The sequence below is a fragment of the Penicillium malachiteum genome, assembly GCF_028827825.1.
Source record: "Penicillium malachiteum strain IBT 17515 chromosome Unknown utg000005l:1.0-9002435.0:326005.0-9005861.0, whole genome shotgun sequence".
In the NCBI taxonomy this organism is placed as follows: domain Eukaryota; kingdom Fungi; phylum Ascomycota; class Eurotiomycetes; order Eurotiales; family Aspergillaceae; genus Penicillium; species Penicillium malachiteum.
In genome coordinates, this window is record NW_026643099.1 from 4009279 (window position 1) to 4029006 (window position 19728).

General features: G+C 47.9%; 10 protein-coding genes across 10 annotated transcripts; 7 read left to right on the forward strand and 3 right to left on the reverse strand.

The window, feature by feature from the left end:
• Positions 1 to 1467: 1467 nt before the first annotated feature.
• Positions 1468 to 2944, forward strand: N7483_011503 (uncharacterized protein; the record flags this gene model as incomplete). The annotated part of the gene is made up of 3 exons (XM_057094930.1): positions 1468 to 1744; positions 1901 to 2165; positions 2350 to 2944. The coding sequence occupies 3 exons, from the start codon at positions 1468 to 1470 to the stop codon at positions 2942 to 2944; spliced, it is 1137 nt and encodes a 378-aa protein (XP_056940901.1).
• Positions 2945 to 5155: 2211 nt separating this feature from the next.
• Positions 5156 to 5893, forward strand: N7483_011504 (uncharacterized protein; the record flags this gene model as incomplete). The annotated part of the gene is made up of 2 exons (XM_057094931.1): positions 5156 to 5312; positions 5370 to 5893. 2 exons carry the CDS (start codon positions 5156 to 5158, stop codon positions 5891 to 5893), a joined length of 681 nt encoding a protein of 226 aa, XP_056940902.1.
• Positions 5894 to 7922: 2029 nt separating this feature from the next.
• N7483_011505 (serine hydrolase domain-containing protein) lies at positions 7923 to 9008 on the forward strand (the record flags this gene model as incomplete). Its single annotated transcript, XM_057094932.1, has 2 exons — positions 7923 to 8180; positions 8223 to 9008. The coding sequence occupies 2 exons, from the start codon at positions 7923 to 7925 to the stop codon at positions 9006 to 9008; spliced, it is 1044 nt and encodes a 347-aa protein (XP_056940903.1).
• On the reverse strand, positions 8980 to 10412 carry N7483_011506 (uncharacterized protein; the record flags this gene model as incomplete). Its single annotated transcript, XM_057094933.1, has 2 exons — positions 8980 to 9363; positions 9435 to 10412. Coding segments are annotated over 2 exons (1362 nt in total), but the record flags the coding sequence as incomplete, so codon positions are not given.
• Positions 10413 to 11181: 769 nt separating this feature from the next.
• On the reverse strand, positions 11182 to 12977 carry N7483_011507 (uncharacterized protein; the record flags this gene model as incomplete). The annotated part of the gene is made up of 7 exons (XM_057094934.1): positions 11182 to 11486; positions 11554 to 11801; positions 11848 to 11924; positions 12065 to 12395; positions 12508 to 12699; positions 12777 to 12841; positions 12885 to 12977. The coding sequence occupies 7 exons, from the start codon at positions 12975 to 12977 to the stop codon at positions 11182 to 11184; spliced, it is 1311 nt and encodes a 436-aa protein (XP_056940905.1).
• Positions 12978 to 13001: 24 nt separating this feature from the next.
• Positions 13002 to 14119, forward strand: N7483_011508 (uncharacterized protein; the record flags this gene model as incomplete). Its single annotated transcript, XM_057094935.1, has 2 exons — positions 13002 to 13066; positions 13342 to 14119. The coding sequence occupies 2 exons, from the start codon at positions 13002 to 13004 to the stop codon at positions 14117 to 14119; spliced, it is 843 nt and encodes a 280-aa protein (XP_056940906.1).
• Positions 14120 to 14423: 304 nt separating this feature from the next.
• N7483_011509 (SDR family oxidoreductase) lies at positions 14424 to 15251 on the reverse strand (the record flags this gene model as incomplete). Its single annotated transcript, XM_057094936.1, has 2 exons — positions 14424 to 14595; positions 14677 to 15251. 2 exons carry the CDS (start codon positions 15249 to 15251, stop codon positions 14424 to 14426), a joined length of 747 nt encoding a protein of 248 aa, XP_056940907.1.
• A 665-nt stretch (positions 15252 to 15916) lies between these two features.
• Positions 15917 to 16754, forward strand: N7483_011510 (uncharacterized protein; the record flags this gene model as incomplete). Its single annotated transcript, XM_057094937.1, has 2 exons — positions 15917 to 16201; positions 16281 to 16754. The coding sequence occupies 2 exons, from the start codon at positions 15917 to 15919 to the stop codon at positions 16752 to 16754; spliced, it is 759 nt and encodes a 252-aa protein (XP_056940908.1).
• A 489-nt stretch (positions 16755 to 17243) lies between these two features.
• On the forward strand, positions 17244 to 18080 carry N7483_011511 (uncharacterized protein; the record flags this gene model as incomplete). Its single annotated transcript, XM_057094938.1, has 1 exon — positions 17244 to 18080. One exon carries the CDS (start codon positions 17244 to 17246, stop codon positions 18078 to 18080), a length of 837 nt encoding a protein of 278 aa, XP_056940909.1.
• Positions 18081 to 18489: 409 nt separating this feature from the next.
• On the forward strand, positions 18490 to 19079 carry N7483_011512 (uncharacterized protein; the record flags this gene model as incomplete). Its single annotated transcript, XM_057094939.1, has 2 exons — positions 18490 to 18785; positions 18845 to 19079. Coding segments are annotated over 2 exons (531 nt in total), but the record flags the coding sequence as incomplete, so codon positions are not given.
• Between the last annotated feature and the right edge of the window lie 649 nt (positions 19080 to 19728).

Genomic DNA, 19728 nt, shown 5'->3' on the forward strand with positions numbered 1-19728 from the left:
AATTTCAATGTCACTAATATCGCTCTAGTCTTGTGGCTGTTCACGGACTGAATGGTGACGCATTTGAAACGTGGACACACAAGCAAACCGGGGTAATGTGGTTAAGAGACTTATTGCCAAAAGAATTGCCCGACCTTCGAATCATGACCTACGGCTATAATGCTAAATTCCGCAACTTTACCGGCCATCAAGATCTGAGGAACATTGCTATGAAGTTGCTCTCTGAGCTCGCCGACTTGTGAAAGACTGGAAATGTGAGATCGTTCCCTAACTACTCCGGAATAAGATTAATTTTGTAGGAGCTCAGTAGGCCTGTGGTATTTGTCTGTCACAGCCTGGGTGGAATCGTTGTTGAAAAGGTCGAGTTTGAGCATTCTTTGAGCACTTTCACATCCCTAACTTGCTGTAGGCGCTTCTGGTTCGATGCCCCGAAGAACAGATCAGAGTCCAGAATGCGACATACGGGATTATATTCCTAGGTAGGTCAATCCCTATCCCTTGTTAGAATGAGCGGGTTTAATGAGCGTAGCAACACCTCACAGCGGAAGTGCTGTTGCGAACAACGGAAGAGCCATCGCGAACATTATCCAAGCCTGCTCTCCGTTTAGACCCGCTCGAGGACTGTTAGGCTCGCTTCGGAAAGATTCCAAAGTATTATTCGAAATCACTGAAGATTTTGTGGAAAAGTTATCAAACCTATAGATCGTAGCTTTTTTTGAGATGGAGATGACTAGTTTCGGTATCTTCAAGCGCCTTGTACGTTTCCACAATTTGCGTTTTGCCGGCGAAATCTGACCACATTTTCAGGTTGTGGAGCAACGCTCAGCTATCCTCAACGTGCCCAACGAGATTCCAATTGGGCAATTCGCTGATCATCGAGATATTGCGCGATTCTCTTCCACGAAATATCATAATTACAGACCTGTGATCACGCGTCTTCTCAAATTCAGGCAAGATATCACCAAGAAGCTCGCGTCAATCACTAGCGGCTCTCGATTTGCCGAATGTATTCTTCCCGTCCCTTCGTTCAATGGCATTTATTAACAATGCTATAGCCCCCAAAGGGGATGTCGAATCAATATTTGAGGTGCCGTTTGATAAATGCGTCTCATTCCGAGGAAGAGAACAACTTCTTGAGACAATGGAAACATACTTCAACCAATCCATTTGTGGGAAGCCATTGGTATACGCATTGACAGGACTTTCTATTTTTCCTGTCCTGATATAGGAGCTAAATCGGCTAGTGTTTATACAGGAGGTGCCGGTAAGACCCACAGTGCCTTGCAATACGCTCTCCGAAACCGTTTCAAATATACAAATGGCGTGGTTTATTTCAATGCGAGTTCAAATACGACGCTCATTGCCGACTTCCACCGTGTATACGACCTTTTGAGCTTGGGTAGTGCTTCAAACAAAGTAGACTTTCTCAGACAATGGTTCTCCAAACCGAAAAACTACAACTGGCTGATGATTTTCGATGGTGCCGATGATTTGGAATCGGTTCGCCTCTCGAGATACTTCCCCAGTTGTCCTTGGGACCACATCATAGTCACAAGCCAAGACCAGGCTGCTGTCGGTCTTGTTGCTCCAGCCGGGCAGGCAATTGAGCCCCTTGAAGAAAAAGCCGCCATTGGGCTGCTTCTTGAAAAGGCAGCTCTTAGTGAACCTTCTTTGGATGATATCAAACAAGCGACTACCATAGTACACAGTCTGGGATGTCTTCCGTTGGCTGTTGACCAAGCAGGTGCGTTTATTCGGAGGCGGGGGAGGTCTTTGAAAGACTACCATCGTCTTTTCGAGGACAAATAGTACGAGGTTCTGAACACCACACCTGGCATAAGCGGCTATGAGAAGACAGTTGCAACAGCCTGGGAACTCAATTTTCGCCAACTTGAGAAAGATGCCTCCGAAGCCTCACACCTTCTTATCCTATTCTCCTTTCTTGAGGCTGGAGTGATATCGGAATCGATGCTCCTCAGAGGGTGCTCTCCCAAGAAGGTTTGGGGTCGCAATGGTGAGATGGCAGAGGTTAGTCCCGCCGAGGCAGGGCTGGATTCAGAACTTGTCACCCTTCTCAACAATGAAATGCAACTTGATAACGCAATTGAACAACTCCTTGCATTCTCATTGATTGAAAGTGCCAATTCCGTTCATGAAAGAAGAGCGTTTTCAGTTCACCCTCTTGTTCAACATTGTGCATCAAACTGAGTTCCCTTGAAAATTCGTGAAAAATGGCGGGCCCAAGCTATACTATTAGTCGCTCATGCTTTTCCATTCAATGTTTACGTTGACGAAGAGTAAGTGGATTGTTTAAACTCCCTCAGGATCCATGCTAATCTCATTCTCTAGTTTTGGCAATGTTGGACGCGAAATGTTCGCTCATGTTCCGCGCATACTGAAAAAGTTTGACCAACTTGGACCTGATTGCAGCCAATACTCTAGGGTCAAGCAAGCACTTTGTGTGTTATTAATTTCCGCTGCAAGGTTTCATTACAACCCCTGGAAGCGTGAATGCATTCACAGAATCAAGGGTCTCCTAAATGACAAGCATGACTCTTACCTAAAAGCGCAGGCGGTCTTCACGGATGCTCTTGTCCGGTGGTACCGTGCATTGGGCATCGTGGAGAGGTCCGGATGGACCGAAGGGTTCAATCATGGGGTTATCCTGTTCTCTATTGCTCAAGTGCTCATTCGAACTGGGAAGCTTGTTGAATGCCATTCTGCTCTTGAGAATGCACAAAAGAGCCTGGCCGCTGAAGAGCGAAAATACTGGATCGTGGGTCTTGGCTCTTACTGGTACGATTATGTTGTGACTTCACTCGGCAAGGCTGGTCCAAGCCCCGTGGTCATGCGAGACAAAGAAGTAAACGATGCTCTTATCAATCAAATCTTTGGTCGGGGAGAAACAAATGCATCTTTGCAGAGAATGGCTGATGGGCTCTAGGGTTGGCATGGAATGCTATTGCGTTATAATGATGCAGCTGGAAGCATGTCTTTACATTACACCACACTAATCCATCCATTGAGGATATCCCACCCATAATATGAAAGTTGTGATGAGTGTAATGATGTAGAACTAGGGTCGATGGATTGATTGATTAGAATGAAATGCGCATGGAAGGGATTCATGGCTTGTCAAAACCCTTACAACCCATGAACTTCCTCCTCTTATCTTCCTCTCCTTACTTCCACTGTCTTCTTCAGAATAGCACTTAATCGATTATTCCTTTTAACTGGCCTGCCTCGAAGGTCATGTATGTGATTGATGGCATATATGGAAAGGGAAATGCCATGGCTACCGTGGGCACTGATATATACGGATGGGGAATTCAAAGTCATTTCGCAATGCCGACTCAAAATTTTGACATCCGTCCCGAGAACCCTCTTTATCCATGCATGAAACCGGGGAGGTTCAGATGTCTTTCAATGCTTGCTCCCGTTCACAGTGAAAAATGCTACGGTAATTTGCAAGCACATATTAATCCGCTGAAAGCAAAGATGTAAGGCTCAGGGTGTATCATGATCCCATTGACCAGACCTTCCTACTATTTGTCCATATAGAATCACTATTTTTATGGCCTAGGGCAAGCCTATCGGAAGGAAGGGTACAGGCTAATAGTTTGTGTCTGGTTTGTGGCTCTAGTTCAGCTGAGAGGGTCAGGGCGTGGATGTTGCGTGACGGAGGTAAAAGCCACCTGCTCTGACTTGATTCAAATGTTTCCCGCCCTGCTATTGCGCACCCCTACCACCCCTTGCTCACCTTCGCTCGCTCAACGCTAAAGCGGCATTCACTCTATTCTTAATAGCGAGAGACACACCCAAATACTCGCCGCAGATAAGCCATACGCCCATCCAATGGGTGACCACATAAAATCCCAGGCTTTTTGTACATCTCAGTTTGACAATACTTTTGATTCGTCAGGAGAATTACCCTTTGCTACCCTGCTCCTTACCTGGGCGGCTCCTTCGTTTGAACGCCACTAAGCCACTCTCTGCTTCACCTACCTGCATCTGAAGCGTTGACGTTGCCCCCCTAACTTGTCTCAGGCGATCATTCCCATTTGCCAACTCAGCCCCCATTTTTGCTTTTTTGGGTGGTCAGAGTGGCGGGGCCAGATTCATTCTGAACTGAAAGGACCTATGAAAAATTACATTATCTGTGGTAAAGGCGACCCCATGGTCTTGTTTCTCTTCTCTAGGGAGAGTGAGATTTTTGACGGCAAAGACTAAGGAGAGGTAGGGATAGATAAAATAGAAACCGCTGAAATTTCTGGAGAGTAGTAGATCCAGCACTGTCAGGGAAACGCAACCAAATTCGACCCGTTAGAACATCTATCTATTCAACCCCACAATAGACCGGGCCTTGATGATCTCCCAACACGGACCCATTATTTCAGATGACGCAAGTTCCAGGGCGTAGCCCGTTCTGATGAATAGTCCGACAACAGCACCAACGCGGAAGTTCTTAGTTCCTAGCGCTCTTCGCTCACCACTTCCTCCAACACTCCTATAGGACCTATCATGCGTGGCCTACCTCTTCAACTTCACTCTTTGTCGAACACCCTGATTCATTCCAAGAGAGTAATTGGACAATGGAAAGTAAGGTACGCATCTCGGAACTAGCTGTCTGTGGCCTTTCCGGTCACCCGTTGCATTAAATATACGATCACCTGTTCCTGATACCATACAGAACAAAGTACTGAGGCCTCCGTTTTCCTTTCGAGTGTCAAATACAGACAATCTTTCCGTCCATGCCCATCGAGTTCCTACTACAAATGGAGCCCTTTCACTGCCAAAAGATGCCGCGGGCATTGTCCCCCAAGATCCCAGCCAAAATAGCCCCTTGAAACCACCAACAAATTCCCCTGCGAGTATCAGTCAACACTTTACTGCAAATGACAATCAAAGACCCCTCACAGGGGAGGTCCAGCCGCAACTGAAAGGCACACCTGTAGCTGGTTCCTCTTCCGAGTCTGTCTCACTGGGCAACTTGCCGACTATATCCCGGGATAAAAACCACCGGGTCTTTTTGGTAACAGAAGATATAGAGAGGTACCTGAAGCGCGATTTGGACCACACTAGGCTCAACAAAATACATCAGCATCTTTGGATGGCCGGGAGACCCCTAAATGCCAGGCCGATACACCGACTGAAGATGATGGGGTACGATATCCTCCTAACAGAGCAGGCGGACCTCCACCTTCTCAAGTTTTCAAACAAGTTCTTCATCAAGCCGCTCCCAGATTATATGCTATGCTCCATGTTCTGGGACAAATATCTCTGCGAATCGGAGGAGCTTCATAAATCCGCTTGTGGGATCTTACTCTCCTATATTTGGTTGATTTGCTCTCCTTTTGACTTAAATTTAGGTCAAAAGCTAAATCTTCTCCCGTGTGACATAACGTGGACCTGGTGGAAAAGTTTTGTGGCAGAATTTCTCTCCCATATCGATGCAAATACGCTCAACCAGGTCAACAAACGCTACCACTTCGGCGAGCTTCGACTAGGAAGAATCAATTCCATATACAGGATCCGATTCTTCTCCACACACTTCATTCGCGGCTATTTGTACGGCTACAACCGCTATGCAGTCTTTTTTCAGAGGAATTTTGCCTGGATACTCATCGTATTGGTATACTTCTCCCTCGTACTCTCGGCGATGCAGGTTGGCGCCACTGTACCACCACTGAACACGAACCATGCCTTTCAGCAGGCTTCCTACGGCTTTGCGGTCTTCTCAATTGTCACTGTGGCTGCAGTTGTGTGCTTTGTGGGAGTCTTGTTCGCTGCAACTTTCTTGATAAATATGGTACTGGCTATTTCACACGAGAAGATGAAGAGGCGAGACCGGGATATTCTCGCTCAAGAAAGCGAGGGAACAGCTAAGGCCTAGTTTACAATATTCAGAGAAGAGGAATGAATCTCAGCAGAATTAATAACACGTCCCTCGCATCTGAAAGCCCCATCAAAAACATCGTATTCCTAGCTCAGATCAACTTGAAAGATTCCAAGAAGCCCACGAAGGTATCTGGCGCACCCGAATGTCAATTTGTACGAGAATCTAAATATCACCAAAGCAGAAGCTCCTACTACTGAGGGCCCACGAGTATTTCACGGCTCTGGTAACTATCGACCTGCTACTTCAGCCTGGGGGGGATAGAAACGAAGTATTTGATGATAGGAAAGAAACTAGTTTATACTAGCATTCCTGAGTCCTCACCATTAAGAGCTTCCTGGAAGCACTATACTTGGAAATATGGTAGCTCTCTCCGTATTATAACGGCAATAGCCTTACTGAGAGCCGGTCAAAATATGCCTGAAATTCCTGCACGTGTGGGAGGCAAAGGCTTATGTACTGTGTCGTGCATAGAGTGTTCTTCTTTATATATCAAAACCTTCAAATGTTAGTCCAATTCATGAACTTGAGATACTCAGATGATTTAAGATATCATACCACTAATATTGGACCCGTCTGGATTGGTCATATTGAACTCTGGTACAGAGGTTAGTGGATACTTTTTCAACCGAAATAACAAAAATATCAAAAACATATAACAGCATATCTAAGGTTGCGGTCTTCTAGCGCCCACGTATTGGGCTTGCTGGTATCACTTAAAGAAATAACTTGAAATATTAAGCATGAGCCGGGCGAAAAACAATGTAGGCGCTTGAGACCAGGGTACGCCATAGCTTGAGGAGCTCCTAAGCACCTGTAGCTGTCGTCGCAGCTTAGTTGGTAGAAAATAGAGCTGAATCAGAATTGTCTCTTGATCAAGACGAGGCTGAGAAACTTGTCTTCTCCTGGTCCCGAGGGCTTTACGGACATCTCAATACCCTGGTATCATTGGCTTAATGAGTGTCATACCAGCCACTACTTCATATTCGTGAAGTAGATAGATCAGCTCGCGAAATATGTCCATTTTCAAAGCGGGATTAAGCCACGATCCTCGAGGCTAGGCCCTGCACATGTGCTTAGCCAGGGCAATGCCTCAGCTGAGATCCACGCAACACCCCGCCGCGTGAAGTCCTCCATGATCTCTCATGTCTCACGAGAAAAGTGAACGATAACCCTTAAGTAAACGAGGCTACAGAGTCAACTTTATACTTTTGGATTGGTGGTCAAATATATTCTACGATCTTGCTTGTCTTTGCGTAAATGGCTGAACAGTCGTGCCGTCCCGAGGTATATCCAGTACTACTCAAAGTAACAGTAATTACAGTCATCCTGCGGCTGTTGCATCATACTATTCTACTCAAGTGCTAGCAGCGAAGTCCTTCGGTAGAATATCTCGATCTAGTAAATAATAGTACAACGTCTCCTTTAGTGCAGCGATCAAAAGCTCACATGTGCATGTCTTGAGCTATTGATTATTATGCTCTTCAGCTCTGGGTGTAGGCATATCTTGTTCTTTAGTCAAATTCGTGATTTCAAAGGCATAAATTGCGGTATAAGTACCTAATTAGGATATATAGGAGGTATATCAGCACCATAGAGTAAGCAAGAGGAGACGCGTTAGGAGATTATTTTTATCTTTAAGTGTATAGGGACACGAGGCACCTAGGTAGTGTATGGGCGGTATGGGCGGTGTACGGAGTAGGCAGCGAAGGAATGGCGGCAAGGAGGCGGGTTCCCAAACTTTCCGACCGTCATTGTACCACACTCGACTCCAGGGCTACAACTTGGGTACGACCCGGGAGTTGTATTGGAACAAAGGCCAAGGCTGAATCAAGGCACCACAAACTCCTTACAACATTAGAAGCGCGACCCCAAGGTGACATACACTTGCATAAAGCAATTATAGCTCTTTTTTAGGGGCTGTTCTGCTCTAGTATTCTCTTGTTTTAATTTTCTTCTTCACATATTGATTCACCGCTTCTATTGCCAAGTCCCTTCTTGACTCCCATCCACCCAGTAGCAAAATATGAAAGGTCTCCAATGTCTTCAGGAGCTCCGGCCCACCATTACCGAAGTCCTCAATATCTCTGGGGCCGCTGGTGCTTCTATTGGAGTTATACAAGGAAATGAAGTCTATACTGCAGCGTTCGGAAATCGTGACCTCCTAAGTGGCCTTGAACCGGACGAGAACACCATATATCACCTCGCGTCATTGTCGAAGAGCTTCACAGCAGCTGGAATCGGCATTCTTGTGGATGACAACAAGCTTAGCTGGGACCAAAAGGTTTCCGACATCCTACCGTGTTTCTAGCATTTCGACCCCCAGATACAAAAGGAGAGCACGGTCATGGACTTCCTGTCACACCGGACGGGCTTGGCAACTAAGAATGCCCTATGGAAACAGGATGGGCCTGAGCTTTTACTAGAGCAAGGGGATACGATCGCATTGACATCCTACCTCGAGGTCGTGGAGCCCTTTCGCTCCAAGTGGCTGTATAACAACTGGGGCTACGACATCGGTTCGCACATCACTGAGCAAGCCTCCCAAATGTCGTGGGGCTCCTTCTTGCGTGAACGAATTCTGACTCCTCTGGGATTGAACAATACGCATACCTCTGTCGATGTGCCTGATGAGAACTACGCGAGGGGATATATGCCGGACCTGTATGGCCGGCTTACAGATGTAGGGCGGCCGATGATTGGGGAGGGAACAGTCCAACAGGGGTCGAATGGTGTGAAAAGTACTGTGTCGGACTTGCTCAAATATTATAAAGCCATTCTCGGCGCCTGGAAGGCAGAGACGACTGCAACCCCGTCATCATCGCCCCTGAAGAACGTCCGGGACCTATTGACAGGACAAATTCCGCTGGATCCAGATTCCAAGGCCGGGCAATGGTACGGGCCGGGCTGGGCCATTGCAGAGCTACCAGCGCCGTTGCGAGCCATGGGAACCAACCCGATGTTCGTGTCTGCTATGCCTCTTGTGGGTAAAGGCACCGCGAAGAAACAGATTGTCTGGTACCATAACGGTAGCCTGGTCGGCCTCTTCAGCTCTGTCCACATTCTTCCAGAGAGTGACACGATCATCGTCGTTCTAGGCCTTCAAGGATGACCGAGGCCCTGTCATCCATACATTCCCAAATTCGAGCGGTTCCATCCCCCGATGCGAACGCCAGCCGACCGTCGGACGAGAACACGATGCAGTGGATCCCATCTAAGTGTCCTCGCAGTATACGATGGAGTTTCCCTGTTGCAGAGTGCCAGAGCCGGACCGTCTTGTCCTCGGATGCCGATGCTAGTAACTGGCCGTCTGGTGAGAATGCAACACGCCAAACTGACCCAGAATGGTCATTCAGCGTCATGCAATCTTCCGTATTTTCTTCCATTGACTGTGGCGAAAACCTTTGCGAGACCTTTTGCGCCGGGATTTGGTCTCGGACGAAACGCCGGGGGTTTGTGCCTTCCATCTGGTCAGCACGACTTCCAATTTCTCAATTTCTTGACCAGCGGAAGGGTGTCGATTCTGTCGCTCCCTCACAAAGGTTCGGCGTGTTGATTCGTTCTTCTGGGGGCGGGGCTCGCGTGCCTTCTGCGACAGCCACGACATTTCCAGCGCCCTCTCTGCGGAAATGCGCTCTTCAGGCCGTGGGGTGATCAGACGTCGGACGAACTCCATGCCATCGGCCCCTATTCTACCATGAAGCGCGACGCCCGGGAAAGGCTTTTGGCCTTGGTAGAATCGGTCTTTGTCACCCTGCGTTTGGAAAGGCACAATTTTGAAGATGAGCTGGTAGACGACACACCCGAGAGACCAAATGTCGACTGACTTGTCGTATAACGAGGTGGATCGTTCGGGATCGCTGATTTCGGGGGCTTCATAGTGCGGTGTCCCCACCTGCGTGTGGAACTGGGTCTCCCCTGGCCGTGCTCTCTTGCTGATACCGAAGTCCCCCAGCTTGACCCACCAGCTGCGGGAGTCCGGGGGCTTGGCGGCAACGAATATATTCTTTGGCTTGAGGTCGCGATGCGCAAAGTCTAGCCTGTGCATGATGCGGAGCCCCTGGAGTACATCTGTTGTAATCTCCTCTACTTCATTCTCAGGGATCGTCAGCTGCATATGCTGGCTCAGATCCCCAAGGGGGAAATACTCCGTCGTCAGGTAGAGCGCTGATGGGTCCTCAAACCACCCGATGAACCGGACCAGGACTTCCTGCTGCTGGTGCTGGTGCTTAGCGAGGTCGGTCAGTGCTATCAGCTCCTTGTGGTAGTCCACTGCGGCCTCATCGCGATCCATCCGACTTTTGACGACGATTTTGAGGGCTCTCATCTGTTCCGTCCCGCGGGCCTGTTGAAGAACGACATCACCGAAGGCACTGCTACCCAACAACCGTCGAGTGTCCCATAGCCTCTCGACCTTTTGTGGGAGGATATCCCGAGCCCGGTCGGAAAAGCACTTTGTCTCGATCGTGCCATTTTCAGTCGCCAGGGCATCCAGGCGGAAAAATTCCAGAGGTCTCTGGATTCATCTCTATCTCCCGAACGTCGAGTCCCCGGACCCATTGTGTGAAGAATCTATGGTTGAGCAAAATTGCCGGCACAGCGCAAGCCAAGGCAGTCAGTCAGCTGGTCGCTGATAGGTTTGAGAAGCAATGAATATTGGCGGTAATATCGGAGCGTAAAGCAACCTAAATCCCTCTTGAGTGCTGGGCGGTAAAGGTCCTGAAGGGGATGAAGAGTAAGGCGGCAATAGCAGTTCCCCAACGAATCAAAAGCAAAAAGCAAAAAGCAAAAAGCAAACATTTGAAAACGTAAGTCAGGATTCGCATGTGGTCACCTAGTACTATACTACATAGCAAGGTACATTAGGCATGCTAGCTGTCTAGATAGGCGCCCTGCTTGACTCACAATGTATGAATCACACCGTCGTATGTGCTTGATAAGTCGAGATATAGGATCATAGTGAGTGTGTACTGCCTTCGCCTTGTTAATCAAGAGGAGACGTCTTTCCATCTGGGCTGGAGGTTTGCCAACCTTGGAAGCGGATGAGAAGGCCTGGAATGCTAATGGTATATAATTTTTTATTCATGTGATGGTAACAACATGCAGTGTAGGGTCAACAAGGCACAATGACCTTGAAATAATGCAAGTCGTCTACTTTTAGTAAACCCAGAGACTGCATGTGAGAGTGTGTTCCAGGTTTCTTGATCCTGCTGAGTTTGCAGTCTGATTGCGCAACGAGATCTTTGTAAAACTTCAAATGTTGGAGGATAGGAGGCTCAACTGAATCAACCCGCCGTGCCAATCACAGGTGTACTCCCCAGTCTCCTCATTGGAATCCAGCTTACCAACACCGCTAATCCAGCCAGTGCAATCCCAAACGCCCATGATATCTTAATACCCTTCAAATAAGCTAGTACGATCAGAGGTATCTGAGACTGCGGAAATACTTGTCGGATCTCGGTCGCGCCGGTGGCGAAGACAGACGCTGGGGAGACAGAGGCACCGTACATAGTCAAGCCGGCGACAAGCTGGTTGTCGAAAATACTCTGTGCAGCGGAAACAGACAAGGCACCACTAATCAGTTGAAAGACTAGGTAGCTTATTATTAGCATGTAAGTTCGTGGCAAGGCCGAACGACATGGAATGGAAACTCGTACATAAAACCATAGACGTCACGACAGGGATGTCCACCGCATCCACCAAGCTCTGGCATGCCATCACGGGAATCTGGATACTGAGTCCAACCCCAACTCCTACCAGGATTTGATACCCGATGTACTCCCCAGTAGAAGGGTTGAGGCCCATCGTGTAAAGCATACCTGCACCGATGGTTAAGATGGCAGATCCTACCACGAGGAAGAGCTGAAATCGACCCTTGGAGTATTTCAGAAGGGTTCCACTAAGGCTGGGTTTTGATGGTCAGTAATTTTCAACTTGCTCAATATGCACACAAGATAACTTTACAGCTGGCGAGCATCAGCGGGAGATTGCGAATGCCACTTCCCATCGGCGAGACATTCGCGATATCCTGGAAATACTCAGGAAGATTTTAAATGAGCAGAAAGTTGGATGAGTTGAGGCTATGCATCGTTATTTTAGGCAAGTCCAGATGTCTTTCGTCAGAAAACACAAGGGGCAGACATACAAGAAGATAAACACGCAGCATACAGTGATCTCACGATGCCGTAGGAACCGTGCCACTAGAAGTGCATTCTCACCTTGCATCCACTGGTCAATAATAAACACGACAGTGAGTAAAACCCATGCAATCAGCGTCCCTATTACCCGTGATGCACTCCACGCATCCTGGACGCCGCCCCATTGGAGGGCCAAGCAATAACAAACCATGGCACATAGAATGGTGAGAAGCCCAAGAGGGTCCATCTGCAATAGAATATCCCTCCATGACGCCGGCGAGGGCTTATGACGACCAGGGGCATGGAAGAAGAATATTAGTATGAGAAGCACAGTTCCACCAACGGGCAGATTAATGTAGAAGCTGTATGGACCGAGAAGTGGATGTTAACAACTGTGAGTCTTCGTAATAAGCACTTGAGAGTTATAATGGTCATAACGTACCACCAACGCCATGAGGCCTTGTCCGTGAACACTCCCCTAGCAATGGACCACAAACACTGGCAAAGCTGAACACGGCACCCAACAGACCCAGGTACACGGGGACCTGTGTAGGCTTGACGATCAGCGCGGTGACGATATATACGCCGCCAGTGATGCCCGCACCGCCCAGTTCTGTGATAGCGCGACCAATTATGAAGATGATATTATTCTGCGCAACACCTGGACTTGGCTCAGCTTTGGCTGAGTCGTAAATACTGATGAAAATGAGAGCATACCCGCAATGAGACTGCCTGTCTCAAACAGTGCGACGGAAACAAAGAAAGTTGTCTTGAGAGGAAAATACTTGTAGGCCTTGCCCCAAAGAGACTAAAAGCAGGCCAATGTTAAAAAAAGGCCGATGCATACTAACCCACGGTATCAATGCTATGAAATTCATCTGTGAGTTTTGGGATCGCCGTCGATACAATGTTCTACACCAGTTAGACCTTACATTTACTCTCATATTCAGAGGTAAGGAAGATTTACCATGTCCAAGGCAACCTGGAAATTAACCACTAGTGAGTCTTCAGCCTATCATCCAAAATTTTGGTGGTGCGTGGCTTTACCAAAAACATTCCCAACAGGAGTGCAGTCATCACCAGGAACAGCCGTACGCCCGTCAGATGGTCTGATTTCTCCTCCAAGAGCCCCTGAGCAAGCTCCTGAACTGGTGGCAGTTTTTCATTGTGTTTTTCTCCCTCGGGATTTTCTTCAGGAGCCATGATACAAGATCGGTTAGGTATACAGTATGTAGTAGAATGATAAAAAAGCGGCCCACTTAAGTCCGGCCGAAGGAAAGCTTTATTGACGAAGATTTAAAGGATAAGGGGTCAAATACGGGCTTATTTGCGTTTCACGACCAATGCTGGAGCCACCGTGAATTACTTGGTCACTTCATCGGCTTTGACCGTGGAGGCGATTACCCTAGTGAAGGGAACTGCAGAGGACATCCACACTTTGCTGCAGCCACTCTTCCTCTATCTCAACCAGTTTAATGTGACCCAAGCTGCGTACATCATCAACTCAACTACTTCTACCGACTTCTTATCACACTATCTTCGGTATTTTGGCCCATTGCCCGATGGTGCATACGCCACAGCCAAATTGATTGGTGGTCGTCTGGTCCCTCGGTCAACGTTACAAGATTCGTCTAGCCTCTCGGACTTGATGACCCTGATCCAAGATATAACAGTTTCCACCTCATTTTATGTTGTCGGCTTTGCAGTCAATCTCTCCATCACTGCAACCAGGAATCCTGTGGCGTCCAACGCAGTACTTGCTGCCTGGCGTGACGCGGGAGTGTCGCTCATCCTGCCCTCCGTGTGGAATTTCACCATACCTCGCTCCGTCGAAGTTCAGCGTGAATTACAGCTGACCAATGATCTGGAGCCACAATTACGCGAGCTTACCCCGGGCAGTGGGGGTTATCTCAATGAGGCCAATTTTATGTTGCGAACCTGGAAAGAAGATTTTTATGGCATCAACTACGACAGTTTACGCGCAATCAAGAAGAAATACGATCCGGAAGATTTGTTCTATGCGCACAGTGCTGTGGGTAGTGATGTCTGGAAGGTGGCGGAGGATAAGCGTCTATGTCGAGCGTAGAATAAACGTTGGAACTAGACAAATCGCGGTGATAGAGGGGGGAGGGGGGACTCGGAGTAGATAGTCCAGTTCGCTAGGCTTCTATTTTAGAACTTTATTTTCAACCTGTTTCCTCAATTTCCCAGGCTTTTGAAAGGGATATACGTTGACATATAGATAAAGTAATTTATCATCTGTTTAGAATATTGAATTCTGGAGAACTACATAGAAATGAGGGATAGTATTTAGATAGTATTTAGATCCTGCCCAGTTGGGCGGAAATATGGATAGAACCAAGTATTCAAGTTACTCTAATACATGATTCTCACCAGGGGAACTGGGTGCCATCCCAAATGCGCAGCTGAGCACCAATTGACTCGCGGGTTCCTTCATCAATCGCATTCACAATACCACCGACACTCTCCTCGACCGTCTGGAAGGCCTTCTCGAGGCCGACGGCTCGTGCACCGGCATTGCCCATGTCAGTTTGGGGTAAGCTGTAAATATGTTAGTATATTTAAGGCGTATTGTTTAATAGAGAGAGAAGGTGAAATGAGGAGGGAGAATAAGTCACATACCCAGGATCCGCAACGAAGCTCACAAACTCTTCATTCTCGAAATGAATCTTGCGCACGATCCAGTGTAGAATTGCCTTGCTGGGGCCGTACGCCGCACACGGGTATGGGCGCTGTTCCATGCCACCGATACTACCCAGCGGACTACCAACTCCAACAAAAGTGGGCTTCTCGCTTTTCTTGAGCAGAGGGTAGACAGCTTGGTAAAGATAGATGGGGCCAAAACCGTTCACCTCTACGTGCTTGCGCAACACAGGAATGGATACTTCATGCACGGTCGAGAAGTCCTTGCTGATACCGGCGTTAGCAATGACCACGTCGAGGTGGTGAATGCCATGTTCATTGATCAAGGTCTCCACAGCAGCTTCTGGGTCGGTTGGAGATGTAGATTCAATCTTCACAGTAATGAGGTGCGAGGACTCTCCCTTAGGGAGAGACTGCAGCGATTGGGATGAAGCACCAGCGGGTTCACGAACCGCCGCGATAATGGTGTTGTTTGGACGAGCGAGGAATTTTTCGACGAGGCCACGGCCGATTCCGCGGCTGGCGCCAGTAATGAGATAGATAGTGTTGGGCATAGTAGCTATGGTGGCTATTGGTCATCTTGTTTGTGATAGAGATGGCGAAGTTGAACCGCCATTGGGGGCTACCTAAATATGCTTTTAGTAGGTGATTTCTAAACAGATTTGGGACAGCAGGATTTGATTTCTAACAACATTAGATGATTTCTAATAACGCCATCAGGCTGACAAATTTTATTTGGACAAAGATCTGTTAGATCACGTGGTCTGTATAGTTCAGACCAAGGTGGCTAGGTAGATAGCTCTCGACGTGTCGGGGCAGACTTCCCCTCCGCGCTCCCCCCCCCATACGTGTTCTTTCCTGTAGCTGTTCCAAAGGCACACCTCCTAACAAGATCAGGAGAGGGGTAGAAGCAGACTAATCTTTAAAACTTGAAACTGATTCACAAACAAAGAGCCGCCAGGTCATGTCATGGCGGTGTTCTCCGTACAGGTGCAGCCTGCAGGTGGTTCTGACTGCAGTAATTACGGTATAATCAAACCCTGGACCCTGCCCAAGTGGATCCTTCCAAGCATGTGTAGGGCGGTATGTAATGTAATATTGATATCGGGTAAATTTCAAACGTAATTATAATTTACAGTCTCAGAGTCCTGAAGTAATCCAAGGTTATCAATATCAGAGCCCTGGAGAGGGCAAGTGTTCTCCTCCAGCTCATCCAAAAATGATTATTCGCATTCTGTCCCTCCATGGAATGGGCACCAATGCTCGTATTTTCGCCGCCCAAACAGCACAATTCCGCAGTCTTCTAGCTCGAAATTATGAATTTGTCTTCGTGGATGGCATGATTGAGTGCGATCCAGCGCCCGAAGTCTCAAACAGTTTTGAGGGGCCGTACCTAAGCTGGTATCACAGTCCCAGTACTGCCGCAGTTGCTGTCGCTCATGAAGCTGTGTACAAGGCAATAGACGAACAAGGTCCGTTCGACGCCGTTTTGGGCTTTAGCCAGGTATTTAGACTTCTATTCGTTGCCCACGTCTACTCACTGACAATTGTTTCCATGTTCTAATCATATAAAAATCACCCAGGGTGCCGCTGTCGCCGCATCCTTGCTCGTCCACGCTCAGATCATGGACCAGAAACCTCCTTTTCAGGCCGCCATCTTTATTGGTTCGCCGCTTCCCTTCTCGCTCAGTGTGAACTACGGTATAGACACTCGTACATACTTTGGCATTGCCGCTTCCTCGCCCAGTCGGCCCGGTGCACTCATGCAAATACCCGACTACCTAGTAACGGATCCTGCGTATTTGAAGGGCGATAAGGGGAATAAGGAAGTCTTCTATCAGATGTTTCATGCTACTGTTGACCCTTACCGCATCGGCATCCCGACAGCCCATGTGTATGGACTGCAGGATCAGTGGTATCGCCACAGCATGGACGTAGTGCAGCTATGTGATCGTGTAACGGTTGTAGAGCATGGTGATGGTCATGGCGTGCCAGGAGAGTACAGTGAAGAATTTGCCGATGCGGTTGAGACAGTGATGATTGGGATTGGGAGGTAGTCGCGCGTCTCGGAAAACGTTCAAACCGGCGTAACATATGAACTTTGATGTGGAGGTTGAAGCGTTTAGGTTTCGGCCTGAAAGCTTGACTTCGAAGGTTGTTTATACGTTCAATGTTTACATATTTCCAAAGTTTTCTTTTTTTAAGACAGTCAACCTTGAAAGAAATATGTTGGACAAAAAGTCTCTTCCAATTTTGCGTTAAATATGCTCTATGATTTAACTTCAACGAAAGAAATCCAGTGAACTAGTGGAAGATTGCGAGTACTACTAGTAGTAATTGCGGGGAGAAAGAAATACGAAGTGGGGAAATACAACCTTGGAACCCGTCCACGGTCCTGATACTTGCTTGTTAAGCAACATTTTGAACATTTGAAAGCATAATATATCCATGTATTCCGCTTATTCCTTTCATCTCCCCTCCAAGTCTCAAGTGCTGTCTTCACCCTCTCCACTACCCATTATATAAATTCCTCTCATTTGTATATCATGTCCACCATCCTCGTTACTGGGGCCACTGGCCTACAAGGTGGAGCGACAGCTCGCCATCTCCTGGCCCGAGGAATGCGGGTCCACGCATTAGTTCGGACAAAGCAAAGCGCTGCCGCACTTGACCTACACGCTCGCGGTGCTGTGCTAGTTGAAGGCAATTTCGATGAGCCCGAGCAGCTCAAGGCTGCCTGCAAGAACACAACTGCAGTATTTCTGAATGTGTCGCCCTCATTCCGGGGCGACGGCGCGGAGCTACGGCAAGCAAGTAATGTCATACGTGCAGCTCGTGCTGTCAGTACCGTCACAACACTCGTTTACACAAGTGTCTGCGCCATCGATCAACGCGAGCAATTTCCTGGATGGACCGATGGAAACATGTCTGGTCTAATGAAGGGATATTTTGAGAGCAAGGCTGCTATCGAGGAGCTCGTGCGTTCTGCTGGCTTTATGTATTGGACAATCCTTCATCCTCCCGTCTATATGACAAACTATCTTCTTCCTAGCGTGAGAGGATACTTCCCTGAACTGGCCAAGTCCCGTACTCTCCGTACAGCTATGGCGGTGGAGAAAAGAACAATGCTTATCAACCCAGACGATATCGGACGCATTGCTGCCAGTGTCCTTATAGCGCCAAATCAGTTCTCGCATCGTGCTGTGGATATTGGTGGCGAGGCATTGACAGCGCAGCAAATAGCAGACGCTATTTTCGAAGTGAGCGGGCGCGAGATTGTGGTCGATCATATCATCCCCAGGTTGAAGCGCAGTTATGGTTCTGGGAGCGACAGGATAAGTTCGACCCGCTGGAACTGGAGGCTGAGTTTGGGATCAAATTGACCAAGTTCAAGGAGTTCTTGGTTTTGGATAAAGAGCTGGTGAGGCAGACGTTTGGCTAGATAAACTTGGTCAAGTTCATATTCGTTCTGTGGTATGCATACGTATGGAAGATAAATCAATTTCAGGAACTAAGCTATATTCCTTTACCCGTCTCTCATTTTCTTTCTCTTTGATGGTTCCCCTAAGACGAGTTTATTTAACAATGACTCTCACTCCTTTCGTTCCATCCGCCGGCATCGGCACAAAAAGCTCCCTTGCCATATCCACCACCTCCCTTCCTGTCTCCCATAGCTCCATATCGACTCTTCGAAACAATGTCGCCAGTCCAATATAGATCTCCGCCTGTGCCATATTCATCCCGAGACACATACGCGGCCCGCGCCCAAAAGGCACCAGATACTGGCCTAGGGGCCGGCCATTCGGAGCGACCGGCTCACCCAACCACCGAGCAGGCCGAAATTTATCAGGATCGGGGAATATACTGGTGGTCCCTGGAACGTTCAGCTCGTTGCAGGCTTCAAGTCAGGTGGAGAAGACTCTGCACACAAGTGAAGCTGGCCGGAGAATACTACATACTATCCAAAACCCTCCGCTCCTCGTTATTGCCTGCTTGTTCTCCATCATTGCTCTTGGAGCTTTGGTGTGGCTTCTACGTTTTGAAAAGCTCAGAAGGAACTTCTCGTGGCTGATCAACAAAATCCTTGTGTGAGTTCAATATCAACCCGGAGAGGACGCAGAGATAGAAGATTCTGACATACAGATAGGCCTCGTACTCTTAATGCTACAGCTGGGCTTCTGACTACTCTGATCAGCGTCTATACCTCAAAAGGAGGGGACTGGTCAGTGATGGCTATAATGACCATCGCAGTTACTGGCACGACCCTGTTAGTATCCGCAACCTTCCTTGCGGTATATAAATTCTACAAGTTGGACCCACTGGCCCGCAAGGATAGGGGCATCAGACGTCGCTGGTATTATAAGATCTCATCTGTTGGATAATACGAACGGGATACGAGTGGTCGGAGCGCAAGGGTTTTCTTCTGACTGAGGTGGACAAATTCTCGTTCTGACCTTAGGAGCTGTTAAATTGCGGACTGGATTATGCTGATTAATGTGCCAATCTTTGTATCTCGCCGGATCTGAGCCGCTCGGTTTGTTTTTGCAGGTATGGGAGTCCAGTGGAGCCAATGATATTGGCTAAGTTAGGATAATAGAATAAAAAAGATGTTCCTTATAAGTACTAGAATGTTTTTCACTTCAGCGTATGATACGTACATCTATCACCTTACAAGCGAGAAGGAATTTACTATGCTCTCTTCCATCTCGCACGCTATATAGCATTTAAACAGTGCTTGCAAGCTATTTCCTACATTCTTATCTGCATCATGAGATACATATTGCTCCACGCGCAGATCAGATTCGATCAACAATGAAAGCCAATTCCTAACAGCATCCTCTCTCAGAAAGCTGTACTTGACGTAAGAATAACCGGCGAGGCCGTGAGAGTAGCCATAAGCTTGTCTTGAGACTGCATGAAATGGAGGGTTCTCAAAAATGATGTTAAACTCCACAAGAGTTTCTCACAAGTTGTCAACGAGCCCACTGTCACCGAGGCCGATGTTTTTTGACTGCCGCAATTTGATGGGGA